Source organism: Trypanosoma grayi (genome assembly GCF_000691245.1).
Source record: "Trypanosoma grayi strain ANR4 Tgr_207_V1, whole genome shotgun sequence".
NCBI lineage: Eukaryota > Euglenozoa > Kinetoplastea > Trypanosomatida > Trypanosomatidae > Trypanosoma > Trypanosoma grayi.
Genome location: NW_008825826.1, coordinates 1 through 17,992, shown reverse-complemented (window position 1 = coordinate 17,992; position 17,992 = coordinate 1). Strand labels below are relative to the sequence as shown.

The 17,992-nt window shown below is 53.6% G+C and overlaps 8 protein-coding genes across 8 annotated transcripts; all 8 read left to right on the top strand.

Moving 5' to 3' along the window:
- Positions 1 to 365: 365 nt before the first annotated feature.
- On the top strand, positions 366 to 1,820 carry DQ04_02071070 (protein LTV1; the record flags this gene model as incomplete). Its single annotated transcript, XM_009311479.1, has 1 exon — positions 366 to 1,820. The coding sequence occupies one exon, from the start codon at positions 366 to 368 to the stop codon at positions 1,818 to 1,820; it is 1,455 nt and encodes a 484-aa protein (XP_009309754.1).
- Positions 1,821 to 2,404: 584 nt separating this feature from the next.
- DQ04_02071060 (putative RNA-binding protein) lies at positions 2,405 to 3,823 on the top strand (the record flags this gene model as incomplete). The annotated part of the gene is made up of 1 exon (XM_009311478.1): positions 2,405 to 3,823. The coding sequence occupies one exon, from the start codon at positions 2,405 to 2,407 to the stop codon at positions 3,821 to 3,823; it is 1,419 nt and encodes a 472-aa protein (XP_009309753.1).
- Positions 3,824 to 6,142: 2,319 nt separating this feature from the next.
- On the top strand, positions 6,143 to 6,904 carry DQ04_02071050 (RNA binding protein; the record flags this gene model as incomplete). Its single annotated transcript, XM_009311477.1, has 1 exon — positions 6,143 to 6,904. The coding sequence occupies one exon, from the start codon at positions 6,143 to 6,145 to the stop codon at positions 6,902 to 6,904; it is 762 nt and encodes a 253-aa protein (XP_009309752.1).
- An 811-nt stretch (positions 6,905 to 7,715) lies between these two features.
- DQ04_02071040 (hypothetical protein) lies at positions 7,716 to 8,246 on the top strand (the record flags this gene model as incomplete). The annotated part of the gene is made up of 1 exon (XM_009311476.1): positions 7,716 to 8,246. One exon carries the CDS (start codon positions 7,716 to 7,718, stop codon positions 8,244 to 8,246), a length of 531 nt encoding a protein of 176 aa, XP_009309751.1.
- A 422-nt stretch (positions 8,247 to 8,668) lies between these two features.
- Positions 8,669 to 9,214, top strand: DQ04_02071030 (putative inorganic pyrophosphatase; the record flags this gene model as incomplete). The annotated part of the gene is made up of 1 exon (XM_009311475.1): positions 8,669 to 9,214. The coding sequence occupies one exon, from the start codon at positions 8,669 to 8,671 to the stop codon at positions 9,212 to 9,214; it is 546 nt and encodes a 181-aa protein (XP_009309750.1).
- A 259-nt stretch (positions 9,215 to 9,473) lies between these two features.
- On the top strand, positions 9,474 to 10,568 carry DQ04_02071020 (peter pan protein; the record flags this gene model as incomplete). The annotated part of the gene is made up of 1 exon (XM_009311474.1): positions 9,474 to 10,568. One exon carries the CDS (start codon positions 9,474 to 9,476, stop codon positions 10,566 to 10,568), a length of 1,095 nt encoding a protein of 364 aa, XP_009309749.1.
- A 273-nt stretch (positions 10,569 to 10,841) lies between these two features.
- DQ04_02071010 (putative CTD nuclear envelope phosphatase 1A-like) lies at positions 10,842 to 12,554 on the top strand (the record flags this gene model as incomplete). Its single annotated transcript, XM_009311473.1, has 1 exon — positions 10,842 to 12,554. The coding sequence occupies one exon, from the start codon at positions 10,842 to 10,844 to the stop codon at positions 12,552 to 12,554; it is 1,713 nt and encodes a 570-aa protein (XP_009309748.1).
- Positions 12,555 to 12,917: 363 nt separating this feature from the next.
- DQ04_02071000 (hypothetical protein) lies at positions 12,918 to 17,855 on the top strand (the record flags this gene model as incomplete). Its single annotated transcript, XM_009311472.1, has 1 exon — positions 12,918 to 17,855. One exon carries the CDS (start codon positions 12,918 to 12,920, stop codon positions 17,853 to 17,855), a length of 4,938 nt encoding a protein of 1,645 aa, XP_009309747.1.
- Positions 17,856 to 17,992: the final 137 nt, after the last annotated feature.

The window sequence follows — 17,992 nt, the reverse complement described above, 5'->3', positions numbered from 1 at the left end:
GAAAAGGTCTTAAGAGGAGGAAAAGAAGGGTAATAATCGATCGTGACACACTTGCGGTGGCAGCTTTTGATGTCTCTCAGCCTACATGCAGCTGTGTGTGGGCAGGCATTAGCGTTTCCCTCTCAGGTTTTGCTTTGCGCACCGAAACAGCAGCCTTCTTTCTATTCGCTTCTTCTTCTTCTCCCTCTGCTACTCTTTCAATGCGTGTTATCTGGTGTCCTGGTAGCGTGCCACACACGCACTGTAACAAAAGCTCTGCTAGTAAGAGGATATTTTTTGTGTGAAGTACGGGGGCGGAAGGAGACCGCAAAGTTGCTGCACATACACCTGCACGTGCTCCCGCAAAGTAATTTATCACCCACAACATGCCGCCCAAGCGATCAAAGGGTGTCACGTTCAAGCTCGTGCATCAGTCATATGAGGACGAGTCGTCCAACGCCGTCATGGTGGAGGAGCGAGAGGTGCGCCGCCNCCTGCCGGCAGCCGCTGAACCGCGCCGCCGCCGCCTGCGCGACGATGACGACGACGACAACGACATGGGCGACAACGGGTCGGCCTCCGTCAGCGATTGGGCGCACGAGTGGGCCTCCACCGCCTCCACAACCGCCGCGTCGTCGTCGGCGCGGGCCGGTGGTGTGCGGCTCCCCGGTGAGGACGAGTACACGAGCAAGCGGAACCTGCTTCGCGCGCAGGACCCGGACGACGACGAGACCAACGGCGGCGACGACGACGACGACGACGATAAGCTGTTCGATGACCAAGAGGAGGTGGAGTTCACCGACGACTTCCTGCGCGAGGTGGTCTTTGGTGACGGTGATGAGGAGGACAACGAGGCAGGCGACAACGACGACGACGATGATGCTGCTGCGCACATGAGTGGTGGTGCGCATTGCGACGATCATCTGTACCCGCAGCATGACGTCACGAAACGCGGCATGGATCGCCAGTTCACGCAGATGATGCGAGAGTTCAATGTCGACGCCCGCCTGAACGACGCGTATACCGATGACCCGCGCGCACACGGCCCGCTGGGCGTGAACCACTACCTTCGCGCCCTCGAGGAGTTTGTCGTTGACAAGGCCGGCGTCGACTACAGCACTGCGGAGCCGCGGCGCAACAAGGGGCTCATACAGCAGCTGAAGCACATGGCACTCCTGGCAGGAACAGAGATGAGCCCAAAGGGTGAGGTGTACACCACGACAGTGTTGCCGGAGAAGCAGGCGCGCTTCGTGGCGGAGTTCCAACGCGAGACGGAGGAGATTCAGCAGGCAGCGCGGCAGCGCATGTCTGAGCAGCGGCGGGACGAACATGGTGGAGAATATGAGGTTGATGAGGGGAGGCAGGAGCAGGAGCGAGAGGAGGTAGAAGAAGAAGAAGAGGTATATGTCGTGAGGGACGTTGGAAATAAGTCAAACCGGCTTGACTGCGAGACAGCGGTGTCGACGTATTCGACGTACTTTAACCAGCCCAACGTCATTCGGGCTCCGGAGACGGGGAAGCGGCGGAGGGGACGAGGGGCGGCGGCGATGCCCTCATCATCGTCCTCAGCGTCAGCCCAACGTCAGCTGCAGCAGCAGGAGGAGGAGGAGAAAGACATGGAGGGGGCACCGCAGTTGGACACACAGCTGCTCTTTTTTGCGCGGCACAAGGGGGAGACGAAGGAGGAAAAGAAAATGCGGCAACAGCTAGCGAAGCAGGCGCAACGCGAGCGGCGGAGTAAGAAACGGGAGTTGAAACAAGTGTACAGCACACTTGAGGCCGATGAGGCGAGGCGGGCGAAGGAGTCCCAGACAGCGAAGAAGACGGTGCACTTCTTTTAGGAATGGTGCGTGTCTCTCTACATTGGTGCGTGTGTGTGTTGTTTGGTCAAGTGAAGTTTGTGTGTGTGTTTGCTTCTTCATTGGCTCCCATTCGACCTCTCGGGACTATTTGTGCTGTGCTCCCTCTTTTTGTGCCACGGCCCCGTGGGCCTACTTAGTGAATTTGTCCAGTGTAGAATAAACTGCCGTATGAAAGGGGACCGAATAACATGAACGAGTAACAGGCGAAAAAGGCAAATAAAAGAGCAAAAAAAAACAATGATGGCAGTGCACTCTGTGTCTATAAGTTTGTGTGTGTGTGTCTCGCGACGTCACAACCGTTTTAAGAGTCAGCGAAACATATACTGTGTGCCCGGGGTGTGGGTGGAATTGCGTGGGTGTTGGCTTTATCTACATATTGATGCCGTCTTTTTTTTTTTCTTCCTTTTGCCTTCGTCCTTGCTATTCTTGTTGCTGCTCCTTCGACGTGCCACAGGGTTACTTAAGTTCACGCCTTAAACGGGAAGGGAGCATACAAGCGAACATTCTTCGTCGCGGTATCACGAAGCAACAAAAGCCAGGCCATCACCTACAGAAAGAAGTCCATGCAGGAGGAACACCAGGAGGTTTTCGAAGGGACACCAGAAGCCCCCTTCGATGAAGTGTACAGTGATGCGAACCTGTTCATTCGCCATCTGTCGCGTGCTGTGGATGAGCACGAGCTGCGGAAGATATTTTCCCCCTACGGTGAGATTGTCTCCGCGGCTGTGATGCGCAACATCCACACCGGCGAGAATCTTGGCACCGCCTTTGTGCGTTANATATTTTCCCCCTACGGTGAGATTGTCTCCGCGGCTGTGATGCGCAACATCCACACCGGCGAGAATCTTGGCACCGCCTTTGTGCGTTACGCCACGGCGGACCAGGCCCGCGCTGCACTTCAGTACTGCCATGGAAGCCTCATACACGGCCGCACCATCTCAGTGCATTGGGCGAAGAAGCAGCACGACGACGCTCCTGTTGGCGAGGCCCGCAAGCAGATCTTCAAGCTTTTCGTGCGGAATATACCACTCGACGTCACTGCGGGAGACTTGGCGCGCCTCTTCAGCCGCTTTGGGCCTGTCGGCAGCGTCACGCTACACAAGGACACTGCCAGCGTCAGAGACAAGCGGCTGGAGCGCCGCATCGCGTTTGTAGCGTTCCTCATGGAGGGTGTGGCGGAGAAGGCGGCGGAGGCCATTCACAATACGCGGCCGTTCCCCAGCAGTGGCTCCATCCCGCTCATGGTGAAGCTCGCTGAGGATCTGCCGTCGCGCAGCCGCCGCCGCTCTGCCGCGTTCGCAGACTCGTGCCGAAAGGCCTCTGCAAGCGGGGAGCAGACATGGTGCCACGCGGACGCCGCAACTTTTGTGCAACAGAGACCCCCTATGTGGCCCTTGATGCCGCTATCGTCGGCACACGCGATGTTCTCCCACTTCTACGGCAAGGAGTTCTTCATGCAGCAGCAGCATCATCAGTATCCCGCCTCGTCCCCTTTTCCAAATGATGGCCGAGCATACTACAGGGATAACCGGCACAGTATGCATCCCATGAGGATGCCGCTGTGGCCGTGTGCAGACAGAAGGTTCCAACAGAAGTTTATGTACGGTCAACGTCAAACACCGTTTGGCGCTGCGATGAGGAGAGGGAGTCAGTCGAGCAACGTTTATGTATCACCGTTGGCGACGCTGAACAGCCCTTCCAGCTCGCTCTACTCGCCAGAATTGAATGCGTCCACGTCCATGACGTTGCGCCAGTCTACGTCAACCTCTGTCAGGTGGGGACCGCCAGATGTCTCTGCTGCTGCACCACCGCAGAAAACTCCACTAAGCAGCTACGCGTCCATAGGGTCTTTTCATGGGACGATTAACAGCAACAATGACCTCTCTCTCAGCGATACCACCATAATGACAAAAACATTATCATCAAATGGGGAAAAGAAGCACTGCACACGGTACACGCACAATCCCTATCGCGCACAGTAACGTGGACTATTTCTTGGCCCAACTGCCCCTGTACCGGTGGTTTAAGCTCCACCAAAGACATTTTTTTGGGGGGGAGTTCAATAGGAGAGTTACCTTTCCTTTTTTTTCCTGGCGAGAAAGGGATGGAAGGCGAAAGGAAAGGTGTTTTTTTTTTCAGTCCTTGTCACGCGCCTAAGATCATATTCACTAAGCATGACTTTCTACACCAACCTGTTTGAAATGCCTTCCTCCCCGAAGCCCTACTGCCAACGTTAATGCCGGAATATATCTGCAAGCGCGTGTGTGTGGGAGAGGAACTCGATGGTCATCTTATGGGCCATCTTTTTCGAAAGCATCTTTCTTCACTTGATGTCCTTTTTTTTTTTTCGGTTCGCTTTTCTCTTCTTCCTCGAAACCCTTTTTTTTTGGTTCGCTTGGTACATGTGCTTCCTCTCACTGAATCTCGTGTTGTTGTGCAGACCACAAGCTGTACTCTTGTTTTGGTGAGGCTGCTTTTTTTTTTATTTGTTGAGGATGCTTGCTGATTTCGGTGTGTGTGTGTGTGTGTGTTTCTGTGGTGTGCTCCGCCCTCTTGTGTGGGTGACGTGGTGGACACGAGAGAGAGATGGGCGTGTCGGTCAGCGCGCGACAACACATTTGCGGACTTTGGATATAACCGGGGAGGGGCCCACTCACGGCTTAGCCATGCACACAGACACACAGACCCTCGAACCTCGGGAGGGCAACGGAGGGAAACGAATATAATGTCTCCGAACCGATTCGACGGAACAACAAAAAAAAAAAAGAAAAGAGAGAGGGGACAGATAAGATCAAATGGGGGGAAAAGATAACAGAAAGGGATGGAGGCAGGACAAAGCGTTGCATGCTGGACTTGGTGTTATAGTTTGACTCCCGCAATTGTTTGGTTGGCTTGTTTTTTGGTTTTGCCGGATTTCTCTTTTTTTCCCTTCCGTCAGCCTCGACCTGCACGGAGACCCTTCCGGTCTCTTGATATATTGGCCGGGCTTTGTTTTCTTTTGTTTTGGTGCGTACCTTCTAGCTATTTATGTGCTGCTGCTGCTTCTTTGCTACATTCGTTGTTCCGTTTCCTTATATTTTTTTTTTTGTGTTACCGGCCTTCTTCACCCTCTCCTCCATCACTGACGGTATCAGGCAGTCGTCTTGGTGTCACACGCCCCAGCCGTACGACAGGCCGGCGCGCATTTTTCGCTCATCTTTTTTTTGTTGTTGTTTATCTGTCCATATGCCACTCCCACGATCTCTCCATTGTTGGTGGCCATTGATGTGGTGCCAATACCGGCGAGGTGTCGTTGTGTGCCTGCTCCGCGTGTCACGTCGATGCAGCGAAATCCAACGAGGAAAAGTGAGGGGAAAGAGCATGTGCGTACGTGCCTGTGTCTGTGTGTGAGGAGATAAATGAAATTGTAGAAACGGCGGCAACGGTCCGCTTCTGCGGTCCCAGTCGTCACGGTCCCCCCGTCTTGACTTCAAACAACTTCCCTTCTTTTCGTTTACCTCAATGCCTCACCCTTTTTTTTTTCACGGCCCTTCCGCACTTAGTGTGTCTCTACCAACACACATTTTAACAGGTCTTTCCCTGTTTTCCTTGCCTCGCCGTGAACAAGAGTAGCAGAGCAACGGGGTCAGTTGATGCCCTTCTCTCTCTAGACATTTTGACTTGTGGGCCCTTCTCTTAGTTTCCTGTATATACTTGTCTTTTCGTGTTTGGCGTTCTTCGTTATGTGCCTACTGCTGGGACGTGGTGTCTTCTTTGTTCTGTTTTTTTTTTTTTNGTGAAAGAGAGCATGACATTGGCGGTGGAGGGGAGGTAAGCAGCGGAAGTCGCTGACGTGGCTTTTCCCCACTGTTTGCGGCGTTACTAGAGGACGTGGGACATGTTTTCCTGCACTTTTTTTGTGGTTTGTTTCTTCTTGCGACTTGCCGCTATTTTTTTTTTTTTATTCCTTTGTGTTTGTGTTTCCTTTCCGCTTCTACCATGTCTCCTGAGAGTGCCACTCCGCTCCGCGGAGAACGAGAGAGAGAGAGAGAGAGGGGAAAGGGGGGTGCTTCTTCCGTGTGTTTGTGTGTGCATGTGTGTTATTTCTTTGTTTTCACTAAGGATGTTGTTGGCCCAGCTATGATCACCCACGTGCACACGTGCAAGCCAATGTGACGGTGTGCTGCCTTTACTATGGCTGTTGTCGCTCTCTTCCTGCGTTTTCTCTTTCTTTCTTTCATCCCTTTTCTCGCCGCCGTGCGCTCCGTATCCGACCAGCCGAGCGTACAGAGCAGGTGTGGTTGTGGAGTGCAGCAGCAGGAATGGTGTCCTTCACCTGCAGCTTCTGCCAGGACGTGGTGAAGAAGCCGAAGGTGGTGGGCCACGCCAACTCATGCCGTGGCGCCTCCTTCACTTGTGTTGATTGCATGGAAGTGTTCGACCTTAACAGCATCAAGGCTCATACGTCGTGCATCACCGAGACAGAGAAGTACCAGGGGAGGTGGCGGCAGAAGGCGACAGCGGCAGTACCACGCAAACGCACTGACAGCGAGAGCGACGAAGATGGTGACAGCGGCAAGCGACAGCCGCTACGGCCGCCTCGACCACCAATGGACTTGAGCAGCGACTCCGACGATGATACGTGGGTGACCTCGAAGAAGAAGGCAACAGCCACGAAAGAGAGCCCAGTGAAGGGGAAAAAATGCAGCGAGAAGCCCAACGGCTCCCCGCGCAAGCGGGGACGGGCGGAGTCGACGCCACCGCACACGGCCGAGGTAGCAGCAGCCCCCAGCCATGGCTCCACAAGGCGGAGGCTCGAGCGACTCGAGCTCCCACGGGCGATGACGGAGGCGGACTGCATTGTCCCGAGTTTTGTGCTGGGTACCGACGCTGAGGTGGCGGAAGTGGCCGGCTGGATTATCGACGAGGCGGCCCCTGCGCCGCTCGGCGTGCGGGCACTCGCAAAGAAGATGGTGGAGAGCTACAACGCCCGCATCGCGAAGCATGTGCAACACGCCATCGAGGCCGCCATCCGCAACGGCAAACTGCGTGAGCAGGACGGCGTCGTGAAGACCGTGTCGTGAGTGTGCCCAGAAAAGCTTGACGGTCGTGCCTTTTTATTTTCTCACCCGTTCGTGTGGTGTTATTTCACAATCTTGGTGGTAAGACCGCATGCTCGGTGGTTTTGGTTTGTAAGACGTAAGAGCATTCATCGAATAAGCAGCATCAGCACTACTACTAGTAATGCACACTCTTTCTCTCTCGCTCTATATATATATATATATATATATATATATATATATGTGTGTGTGTGTGTGTTTTCCTTTCCTGTAGCTCCTAGGGAGGGACTTGCTATTGTCTCCGGGTGATGGTCATGTAGAGCACCAAGAAAGATATTGTGTGGTACGATGGTATAAAGAGAATCCTCACTCGGCTTTAGTGTTCTCTGATTGGTGGGCTCGTATACTTTTTTTCCCCCTGCCCTCATTTTTGAACTTATTTTTGAGAGTTTTCTCGTACACATGTCTTTTCTTGGTGATGACTATTCGTGCGAAAGGATCGACAAATGGTTAAATGCGTTTAGGTGTGTGTTTGTGGTGTGTGTGTGTGTTTTCGTGGAGGTTTCAAAGTGTGACATCATGATCAACACTCGGTCTTCTTTTGAGTGATCTTATGCGTGGTTGGTGTAGGTTGTCTTAGCTCAGGCCCACAATTAGCCGTCGCACAGTGTCATCGGGAGGTCGGCCGTCAAGCCGCGCAAGCGGAGCGGGCCTGCTTGACCATGCACAAGAAGGCTTTGGCGCAGCGCTCAACGGTGCCGGTCGCTACTGGGACAACCTGAAACACCAGGCACGCAACCTTGTCACAGATGAGCCCCCAGAAGAAGTTGAAATCATGGAGGTGCCACAAGATACTGGGCTTCTTGGCGATCTGCAGGATATGTCCTCCCTTTCATACCATCAACGCTTTACTGGTTTCTTCGCCACCCTTGGTATGGGTTTGTGCTTTATTGGCATCGCCACCTTTTTCGCCCCTGCCGTTGCCGTGTTCCCAAAAAAATTTGCCTTTTTTCTCACCGTTGGGAATTTGTTTTGTGTGGGTTCAACGACCTTTCTCGTTGGCCTGCGGCAACAATTCCGTTCCATCTTTGACGCAAAGCGTATGGAGGCGGCTGCTATGTACGCTGTGTCTATCATCATGACTCTTGTCGCAGCCTTGTACTGGAAGTCGAGCCTTTTCTCCCTCATATTTGCGGGGGTTCAGGTGTTCTGCTTGTTGTGGTATGCGTTAAGCTTCGTACCTTTCGCACGCCGCGCTGTCGGACTCGTTTGGTCTTATGCATGGGCTGTTCTTGGCCCTGTGCTCGGTTTCGTGGGGCGTGCGCTGCGACAGTGTTGCGGGATTCTCTTATCCAGCACACGATAGTTAGCCAAGTGCGAAAATGAATTGCAAGGGCAGTGATTAGTGCACGACAGGGAGAAACTGTGTGAGTGACCAATATTTAAAAATGAGGGGGGGGGGTGACTACATTTATAGATACGCACAGTTATTCTTTGTTTCTTCGCTTTCCTGCTTCAGAATAGTTTTTTTTTTTGTAGGCTGTGATGCGCGGCACAAGAGTCATATGGCATTCCACCGCCACTGCTGCTTCTGCAGCTGCGAGTCTGTTGTTGCCTAAGTGGTCAAGAAAAGAATTAGGAACTACCGGTACACACGCATGGCGAATGCACTTCGCTAGCGGGGAGGCAACGAAGCACTCCTCCTGGCACGAACTCCCATTGCACCCTGTCGCTGACGCGTCCATCATTACATTTGTGTGTGAAATTCCGAAAGGGAGCCGGGCGAAGATGGAACTACTGAAGGAGGAGCCATACAACCCCATTGCACAGGATGTATACGCGAAGGAGGGAAAACCGTTGCGATTCTTTACATATGGAGACATCCCGTTCAATTACGGCTTCGCCCCTCGCACATGGGAGGACCCATCCACGGTGGACGCTGAGACAAGGTGCTGTGGTGATGGTGATCCCATTGATGTTGTACAGGTGTCAAAATCGCCTGCTGCTATCGGCACTATTCAAGCTGTTCGCGTGCTGGGAGTGCTGGGCCTTATTGACGAGGGTGAGACGGACTGGAAGGTCATCACAGAGGTGCTTCAGCCTGAAGGAGACATGTACGGAAGCCTTAAGAACGTCCCTTTGGAGTTGAAGAACACTATCGTGGAGTGGTTCCGCGACTACAAGACTACTGATGGGAAGAAGCGGAATGAGTTGGCGTACAGGGGTGAGATACGTGGTGTGGAAGATGCAATGTGTGTGATTGATGCCTGCTCGCACCAGTACGCTGGCCTTGTTGCTGGTACAGTGAGCAACCCAGGCTACTGGCTCTGCTAGGCAAAAAACAATTGCATGCATCTGTTAACTTCTATTGCCTTTCCTACTCTGGAAAGGGTTATGACACATTTTTTTGTTTTTATTTTTATGCATACGACAGAAGTGAAAATACTCTTTCTTTGTGTGTGGGGAGGGGGGCGGTGGGGGGATGTAGGGATAAGGTTGTTATTGCTTACTGACATTGGCACCTTGCTCTATTCTCCCATTCTGTTATTCTATTGATGATGACGGCTACCACAAGGCTTTAGCAGTGGCAAGTATGGGCAAGTCTAAGGCGATGCCAGGGACGGTGGACACCACCGAGGCGGACAAGGCGACGCCAAAGTCCATCATTATCTACAGAGGCGAAGTCGGAAATAATGTCCGCGCTCTCATGCACGACTGGAGATCGGTGTTTTTCCCTTGGAGCAGCAAAAACCTTCACGGTAAAAATCGCTCACTCAAGGATTTTCTTGCCATCGCCTCGACATTTAGTGTCTCGCACCTGCAGCTGTTTACCGCGCCGTCGCACGGCACCTCGCTGCGCATCATGCGATTTTCAAACGGCCCAACTCTGTCGTTTCGTGTCCTTTCCTTCACGCTGTGCCATGAGATTGCGGCGAAGCAACGACGCCCTGTCAGTCTTGACCACGCCGTGTGGGAGGTGTCGCCTATTGTGGTGATGAACAACTTTACGCACCCCGACGCGCAGCGCCGCCCAGAGGTGCCGCTCCTGGAGGCTACCTTCAAGGGTATGTTTCCCACATTGAACGTCCAGCTCGTTAAGAACTCCGACATTCAGCGCGTGTGCCTCTTTCACTACGACCATGTAGAACATCTCGTGGAGGTGCGGCATTACTTTGTCAACGCTAAGGCTGTAGGTGTCAGCAAGACGGTAAAGAAGCTGCTTGAGCGCCGGTGCCCAACGAAACTTGGCACGTTGGACTCTATAGACGACGTTCTTGACCGTGAGGATGTGTGGTCTGACACTGATGGCGAGGGAGAAGAGGTACCGCTCGCGCAGCCATTTCGCCAGCACCGCGAGCAGTGCCGCATTAAGCTGCAGGAGATCGGCCCCCGCCTGACCCTGCGGCTCGTGAAGGTCACCAATGGCTTTGCATGTGGTGAGGTACTGTTTCATCAGCATGTCAAGAAGACACCTGATGAGGTGGCGCGAAACGGGATGAAGGTGCACGCGAAGCGGAGTGAAAAGGCGAAGCGGAAGGCTGAACAGGACGAGAACGTGCGACAAAAGCGAGTGCGGCGGGAAGAAAAGCTGCAGTCGAAACGGCAACGACGAGAGGAGGCCATGCGGCGGCAGGCAGAGGATCCACTGGAAGTCGCTGACGCTGGCTATGGCGCCGACGTAGAGTAGGACTGAAAGCTGGAAGCAAAATGTGGCTTCCCCCTTCACCTCCCCAAGAAAAGAGAAAAAAAATGAGAGAAAGAAGTGTAATACGATTAATGGGATACATGCCGTTCTGCTTGTTTGTGTATAGAGCCACAATAAGCGTCACCCCAGTACGAATAGACGTAGAGCATATAATGTGCAAATTTATATTTTCTCCATGTTCTTTCATTTCAAAAAAAAATTTCTTACCTTTTTTCATATAAATATGCATGAATATATATGTTGAGTGAAGAGATGATGGACAGTATCCAGCGGCTGCTCAAGAGTGTATTTCCATGCGTGGCCCGCTTTTTTGTGCAGACAGTGGTGGACGGCGTAATGGCATGGAGGCACATCCACACGACGCTTTACGTGCTGTTTTGCTTCTTCACAGGGCGCAGCCATCTTGCCTATCCGCACCCGCTGCGTCAGCTGAGAATGAAAAAAGCTGCGATGGCACGGAGCCGTTGCCACGTTGAGACCTCATTGCCCCGCACTTCGTCATGTGGCAGCACAACAGCAGAGTTCGCAGAATCCTCTCTCGATGATTCATCACCGAAAGAGAACAGCGGCAGGGACGGTCGCGCCGCGTCGACAGAACGAACTGATGGCTCCTCTAGCGGGAAAGATGACGTCATGGAGGGTGAATGGTGGGTCCAGCGCCGGCTGCTGCGGGGCCGAAAGGGTGAGCTTGCCGAGTGGCTGCCAAATAGCCGGACCACACTCCTTGTGTCGCCACAGTATCACCTGCGCTACTCTGAGAGCCTGCACCGCCTCGTGAGCAATGTCGTGGGTCCCATTCAGCAGCCCACAGTGTCAGTATTGCCCACGAGGCACACTGCCCCGCAATGGCCGCCGCATTCCTACGGTCGAACTCCCGCAAGACATGGCGGTCACTTTGATGAGTTGTCCTTCACCACTGACGAGTACAGCAGCTCCACCAGCGTCCCACGTCGTCCGCAGTGGGGTGTGACTACAGGGCGTCGCGCTGAGACTGGTAGTGTTGACAAGAAGTTCCTGCATGGATTCGCTTCAGTGGTCTATCGGCGCGAAAGCAGTAAACGAATTCAATTTGACCGTACGGTCGGCTCGAGAATGCCGATGCATTCCATCGCCTCCATCACCTCGCACCACGTGCTTTCCTATCAGGCCACGCGGCAGAAGGTTCTTATTATGGATCTTGACGAGACACTTTGCTTTGTTTCAACCAAAATTGGCGCCTTTCGTCACCCACCAACGTTTTCAGAGGTAATACCAACGGCTTCTGGAGCAGAACTGTTTTTTGTATGGGAAAGACCTCATGTGAGGCTTTTCCTTAGTACAATGGCAAAGCTTTTTAACATCGTTCTGTTTACTTCTTCAACAAAACCGTATGCGGACTCCATTCTTCGTCGCCTTGATCCCGAGCACCTCATCCAACGGCGCTATTATCGCCAGCACTGCAGACACGCAACACGTTCTGCCTTGGCACCGTCTGCGGGGCGAAGCGATGCAGCTAATACAGTCTCTTCTAGTGATGCAAGTTTGAGTGATGCGGCGGACACTGTGGTCTCCGCAACTCAAGAGTACGGGTCTGCTAAACCGAATGTTAGGCCCATTGTGCTCAGTCGCAGTGGCGGCGAGCGTTTCAAGACACACAACCGCGGTAGCGGCAACGTAGGTGACACAGTGTTTGTGAAGGACCTGCGCATCTTGAAGGTGCCACCTGAACTGATGATCATGGTGGACAACGTGGAGGAGTGTGTGGTAGTAAACCGGGAGAATGCACTCGTCATTCCTCCATTTCTTCCACCTGCAATAGAAGATTCGGTGAGTGGTGATACGAATGAAGATGTGCTGCTTGCGCTCATTCCATTATTGGAGGCGTTGCTGGTCGTTCCTGACGTGCGATCTATCCTCCGGCACGGGTGTGTGGCCCTTCCGCAAGGACAGACGGTGAGCACTCCGGCACCAACAACCTCCGATGCTTGATTTTTTTTTTTCGATTTATGCGAAGTTACCAGCGCTTCTCGAAGATGTGCTATTTTTCTGGTGGTGCTGTCCCAGACCTTTAGCCAGGTATGTTTTAACGTTAAATATTCTCTATGTGTCGTTTTGTTTTTCGTTGTGTGTTTTCCTATTTTATTTTCTTTTGTGTCTCTGTGTGTGTGTGTGCGGTTTAAACCACGCCACGTACACATTGACGTGAAGGGTATAAAGAAATAACCCGCGACGATGCTGCAGCTCGGCAGGCGCCAAGGATGGAGGGTTGCGTCCGCGATGCGCTTTGCGGAGTGCGGCAGAGTCTTTTTCAGCACTGCCGCACATCTGTTAGCTCCAAAAAGGCGCACCAAAATGACGGTGAGCACGGCCACAGCTGCTGCGGCCACCGCAACTACGGCACCACCACCAGCAGCAGAAAAAGCAGAAACTGCTGCTTCTGGTGCAAAGAAGCCTGATTCAATCCCACCAAAGCGTGGTCGAAAGAAGTCGAAGGAAGTGACTGATACCCGAGTGGACGCAGCACCGCGTGCCACACATGCCTCTGCAACCAGCACAAAGAAGACGATCGTGCCACCGCCCGCTGTGGTGGCGGAGATACCAAAAGAAGTGTGCGAAACAATGCAAGAGCCCACACCACTCTTCGCAGTTGATGTTCTCCGTATAGTCGGGGAATGGAGAACTGCCTGCGCAGATGCACCGCTGGAGGGAGCCGATAAAACAGAGACCCAAGATGAGAACAAGGGAGATGTCTCTTCTCCCCCCTCCCTCGAAAGATCCAGTGTAAGAGGGACAACCACCACACTGGGGTCTGCCGCACTGGGTGCACTGCTTACTCGTGCAGTGAAACTACCGGAAGAATTCCCAGAGCTTCATCACCTGCTAAGCATGCAGCTGCCGCAGTGTCGACACCCTCGAAATAGGGTAACCGTTCTTCACGCAACAGATGTCGTGAGAAATGTCGATCAGTTAAGTGTTCTTGTCGCCTTTCTGTGTTTGTACCGGGCTAGCGCGTTTAACAGTGCACCGGTGTACGAGGGGGTCGTGGGGGAACTCGTGCGTGCAATTGGCCTGTGGCGCGAGGAGCTGGATATCACCTCAAGGACACAGCAGCAGCAGCAGCAACAACACCACGAGTATGCTGAAATGAAGAAGGCGTTGATGTGGCTTGCCCTGGAACTAAGACGGAGCCACTTTGAGGCTACCGCTGCTGTTAGTAGGACTAACGCCGCAGCGACGAAAAAGAAGCAGAAGCAGAAGGGAAAAGAGAGTGAAAGGAAGGAAAAAACGAGGGGTGCGGCGTTGAAGGGCAATACCTGCGATCACAAGAAGTGGCTGGAGGATACCACACAGGCCCTGCTCGTGGAGGTTGCCGTTTCAACTGCCAATCTCATCGCGCATAGGGCGAGTAGTTCCAAACTGCAGTCTCTCAGCGAAGGCATCTTGGATATGGCGGTTGTTCTTCTCACCACTGAGATGGCCGGTGAGTCGCAGGTACACACAAAGGAGGCAGACATTTGGGTAAAGTGCATTTCCCATTTGGAGATTGCAGTGGACGCGTACTTGCGCCAAAAAGCGGCACTTGAGGGTGCAATGTGCAGCGTGCTGGATGTGCGGGCACACTGCATTGATCTGCTTGATGCGCTGCGGATGTTAGCAATTGTGGACACCGCCATTCCTCCGCAGCTGCGGGAGCGCACAAAGCACGATGTGGTGGACTGCTTCCTGAAGCTCTGCGGCGGTGTTGGTGCACAGCCAGCAGTTTTTTCGGATGTGCTATGCAGCGTGGAAATTGCGCAACGAGTGCGGGCATTACCATCGAGGGAGCTCTGCGACGCCATTGAGGCAGCCGTTTTCACAGGTGCAGCGCTCTTTTGCGAACGTGCCGATGACAACGCTCTCGAGCAGCTGCTACAGCGCATAAACACCGAAAGCGAGACATCGACGCATGATGGCGGCAATACCGAGATAAACGAGAATGATGAGAGAGACGGAGGATTACAGGAATTACCTCCGCTGTCAAGGCGTGCAAACGTCGCGTTTGCGCTCTTCTCTGTTGGGTTTGATCCTGAAGCTGTGTTGAAGAGTGGCCTGTGCGTGGGACACTCCGCGTTGGAGGTGCTCGAACTGCTGCAAGGTGCTGCAAATTTCTCTCGGTCGTTTGCTCTTGCACCGCTGCCGGCGCGCCTAGCTATGTCGCTCACGTCTGAGAGCGCAACACTCATTGAGGCTCGTATACGAGCAGAAAGCCGAGCAGGTGCCTCTCCGACGGAGCTGCTTGAGGCGCCTAAGTCCCTTCGTGAAGTTTTGGAGGAGAATGAGTTAACGTACAAGAACAGGAATGGTGGCAGCATTAATAGCGGTGGCCGAAAATCGGGCTCCGTGTCACTTGGGATGACTTTACATTTGGCTCTCGCGACGGCGATTGAGCTTCTTGTGCGTGGGGAAGAGAAGAGGATGAGCACGCATTTGGTGCGGCTGCTCACGCTGCTGGAGCGGGAGGGATCGTATCACTACCTTGTTGATGGGCTGTCGCTGTTGATAGACGGCTTTGTTGAGCGCTTCCGCCATGCTGGAAGGCGTCAGCGTCTTTTGCAGCATCACATGCCAAACAATACGTCTCTGGAGGTTGAACGATCCCTATCGGAGGTGACTGCGCTTTTTGTGCCGCGTGTGGTGGAGACAGTACAGCGGCAGTTGGCGAGAACAAGGCGTGATAGCGTCATGAACGATGCGGAGCAAGGTGCTGCGATGCAGTTGCTGCAGGAGGTCCTACACTTCACTGTCTACGTCATTACATGTGGTATGAATGCGACGACAGCGAAACAACTCGTGGGGCTCCACACAATGGTCGTTAAATCCCTCGGATCCGGTGGCCCTGGCAATGATATCGCGTCTTTGTCAGACACAGTGAACCGGTTGAACATTCTTGTTTCGCACGTGGGTGCGAAACAGCGGGACCTTGGTCTCTCAAGACACCCTGGATCACCAGGATTACGGCATTGCAGCACCGTCCTTAACGATGTTGTTGCCGCTCATTTGAAGCCGATTGCCGCCGCCATTCAGCGTGGTGGCAGCATTGAGACGACGCGGGAGCGCTACCATGTCTTCTCTATCGTGAGTCTGTTGTTCCGCCTCGTCTCGGAGTATGCGGTGGAGGTGGAGCCTGCTGAGTTGCGGGAGTTCCGCACCGACGTGTTGGATCCTGCACTGACGCGTGTTCTGCAGCAAACGAATAATGGGACTAGTCAGCGGGATGAGGCGCTAGATCTAGCTGCGATAAGCGAGATCACGGTCGTGATGTGCGTTCCTCGCACGATTCATCACCTCTCTCGCCAGCTGCTGGATCAACTCGCCACTGCTGTAGAGATTGCGACGCCAAAACAGCTTAATCAAGCACGAACAAAAGAGCAGAAGCGCCAAAACAGCAAAATAGCGGCACGCCTCCTTATTTCTGTTGCTGCTGTGTGTCAGTTGCGGCAGGAAAAGCTTACAGCACGGTACCTCACAGTAGTAGAAGCACTTGGACCGTTGCTACTACCTGCTGATGTATCGGCGGTTTTGGGGGCATTCGTCGAGTTCCATGTGCCTGCCGACACTGAAGCGGTGATTGCGTTGCGTAGTCAACTGGCGACGGAGGCGGGAGCACCCAATTCCTCACTCTCTGTGCCTGAGACAATGTTGGCGTTGCAGGTGCTGTGCGAGTTGGAGGACACCAATCGACTTGCCTGCGCAGCTATACTGCGACGTATTGTCGATTCTGGCTACCAGCTAAGTCCGGGGGAAGCTGGCATCGTTGTGCGCATCGCCACAAAGTTGCAGCTGTTGGGAGGTGCCCTCACGGACGCAGACCTGAAGTTTCTAGGTGATCTTCCAACGTCGCTTGCGGAGACGGTGCTTCAGGTGCGGCAGCAGTGTTCCCCCTCAGATTTGCCGCTCGTATTGCAGGGCTTTTCACAGTTGAACAGGGAGCGCTACGGTGATTTACAGGACCGCGTAATGAAAGCATACATCCTGCGGACAATACAACTGCGGCAGATGCTTAGTCCAAAAGAGGTTGTCGAGTGTCTCGAGAGCTACGCGGCAGCGCGGGTGAGCCACCAGTACGTCTTTGGTGTGCTGCTGTCACGTGTGGCTGACATTAAGTTAAAGTTCTCACTGCCACTTATAGTGCGGCTTGTAATGTGTGGTGTGAATGCTACGTGGGATAAGAGTGTTCAGACGGCTTGCCTCACCGCCGCGCAGCCGGTGTTTCTCGGGCTTGTGCGTCACTTGCTGCAGAGCGACCCAGCCTCGCTCCCCTCTGTCGCGAGCAACGCTGTTGTGGTACTAGAGTGCCTCACCGAGGCATTCCCGAACGATCCGACAAGCGACCTTGTGCTGCAAAACATGGCATCGCACCACACGGCTCTTTCACTCACGACTACGTTGGCTGTTCTTCGCCTCATCGAAAGGAAAAGCTCGACAGAGTACAATATTCTGCGCTGTATGACAGAACACGCTGCGGCGGTGCTATTCCCGCAAACGTCTCCACGTGAATTTGCAGACCTTACACGACAATTTGTTCAGTGCGGCGTTCGATCCCGGACGCTGCTTAGCGCAGTCGCCAAGCGATTTCAAGAAGTTAAGGATAATTGCGATGGAGGTGTACTCGCAACCCTTTCAGAGGCTTTCACCATTGCCCACGTTGATCTAGAGAAGGCGGTAATAACAACGCTTGTCGAGCGAACGGTGGCAATTTCGCAGAGTCCTGACAATACCCTGCCTATCCCACACTGTGTCACCATTCTCAAGTTATTCGAGCTTCTGGACCTCGCCGACGTGGCACATGCGACCACCCTGCTTCTGGACAGTGTCGCGGCAACGTTGGAAGAGGACGAAAGGTGTCAAACTGGAGTTATACTTCGTTCCCCAGAGGACATCAACGTTCTTATATCCGCCTGCCTGCGTGTGAATTTGCCACAACATCTAAAGCTTTCTCGTCGGTGTGCCGACGAACTTTTTAAAATCATTGAATCGGAGCGCTCTGGTGAGGGCCAGCAGCGTCCTGTGGGTGGCGGCTGGCAGGCCGACCTCATGCTGGTCGTCCGGCTCACCAGTGGAGTGGTGCAGTTAGGGTTGGCAGACCACCCTGTAGTTCCTCACCTCTTCGATACCCTGTATGAGAAGAGGAGTGCGCTGATGCGCCGTAGGCTGCTTATGCAGACGGCCACAGAGATGATCCAGACAGCGGGGGAGGAAGCACATCAGCAACTGTACGCACTCCTTGTGGAGGGAAAATTGGTGGCGTAACTGTGACCGGTAAGGGTAGTGGGTGGTTGAAGGCCGACTCGTCTGCTCTATGGTGTATCCCGCTCATTTTTTTTCTGTGGATGGGTGCCAGCTACTCTCTCTCTCTCCCCCCCCCCCCCATGGTATCGGTGCAAAAC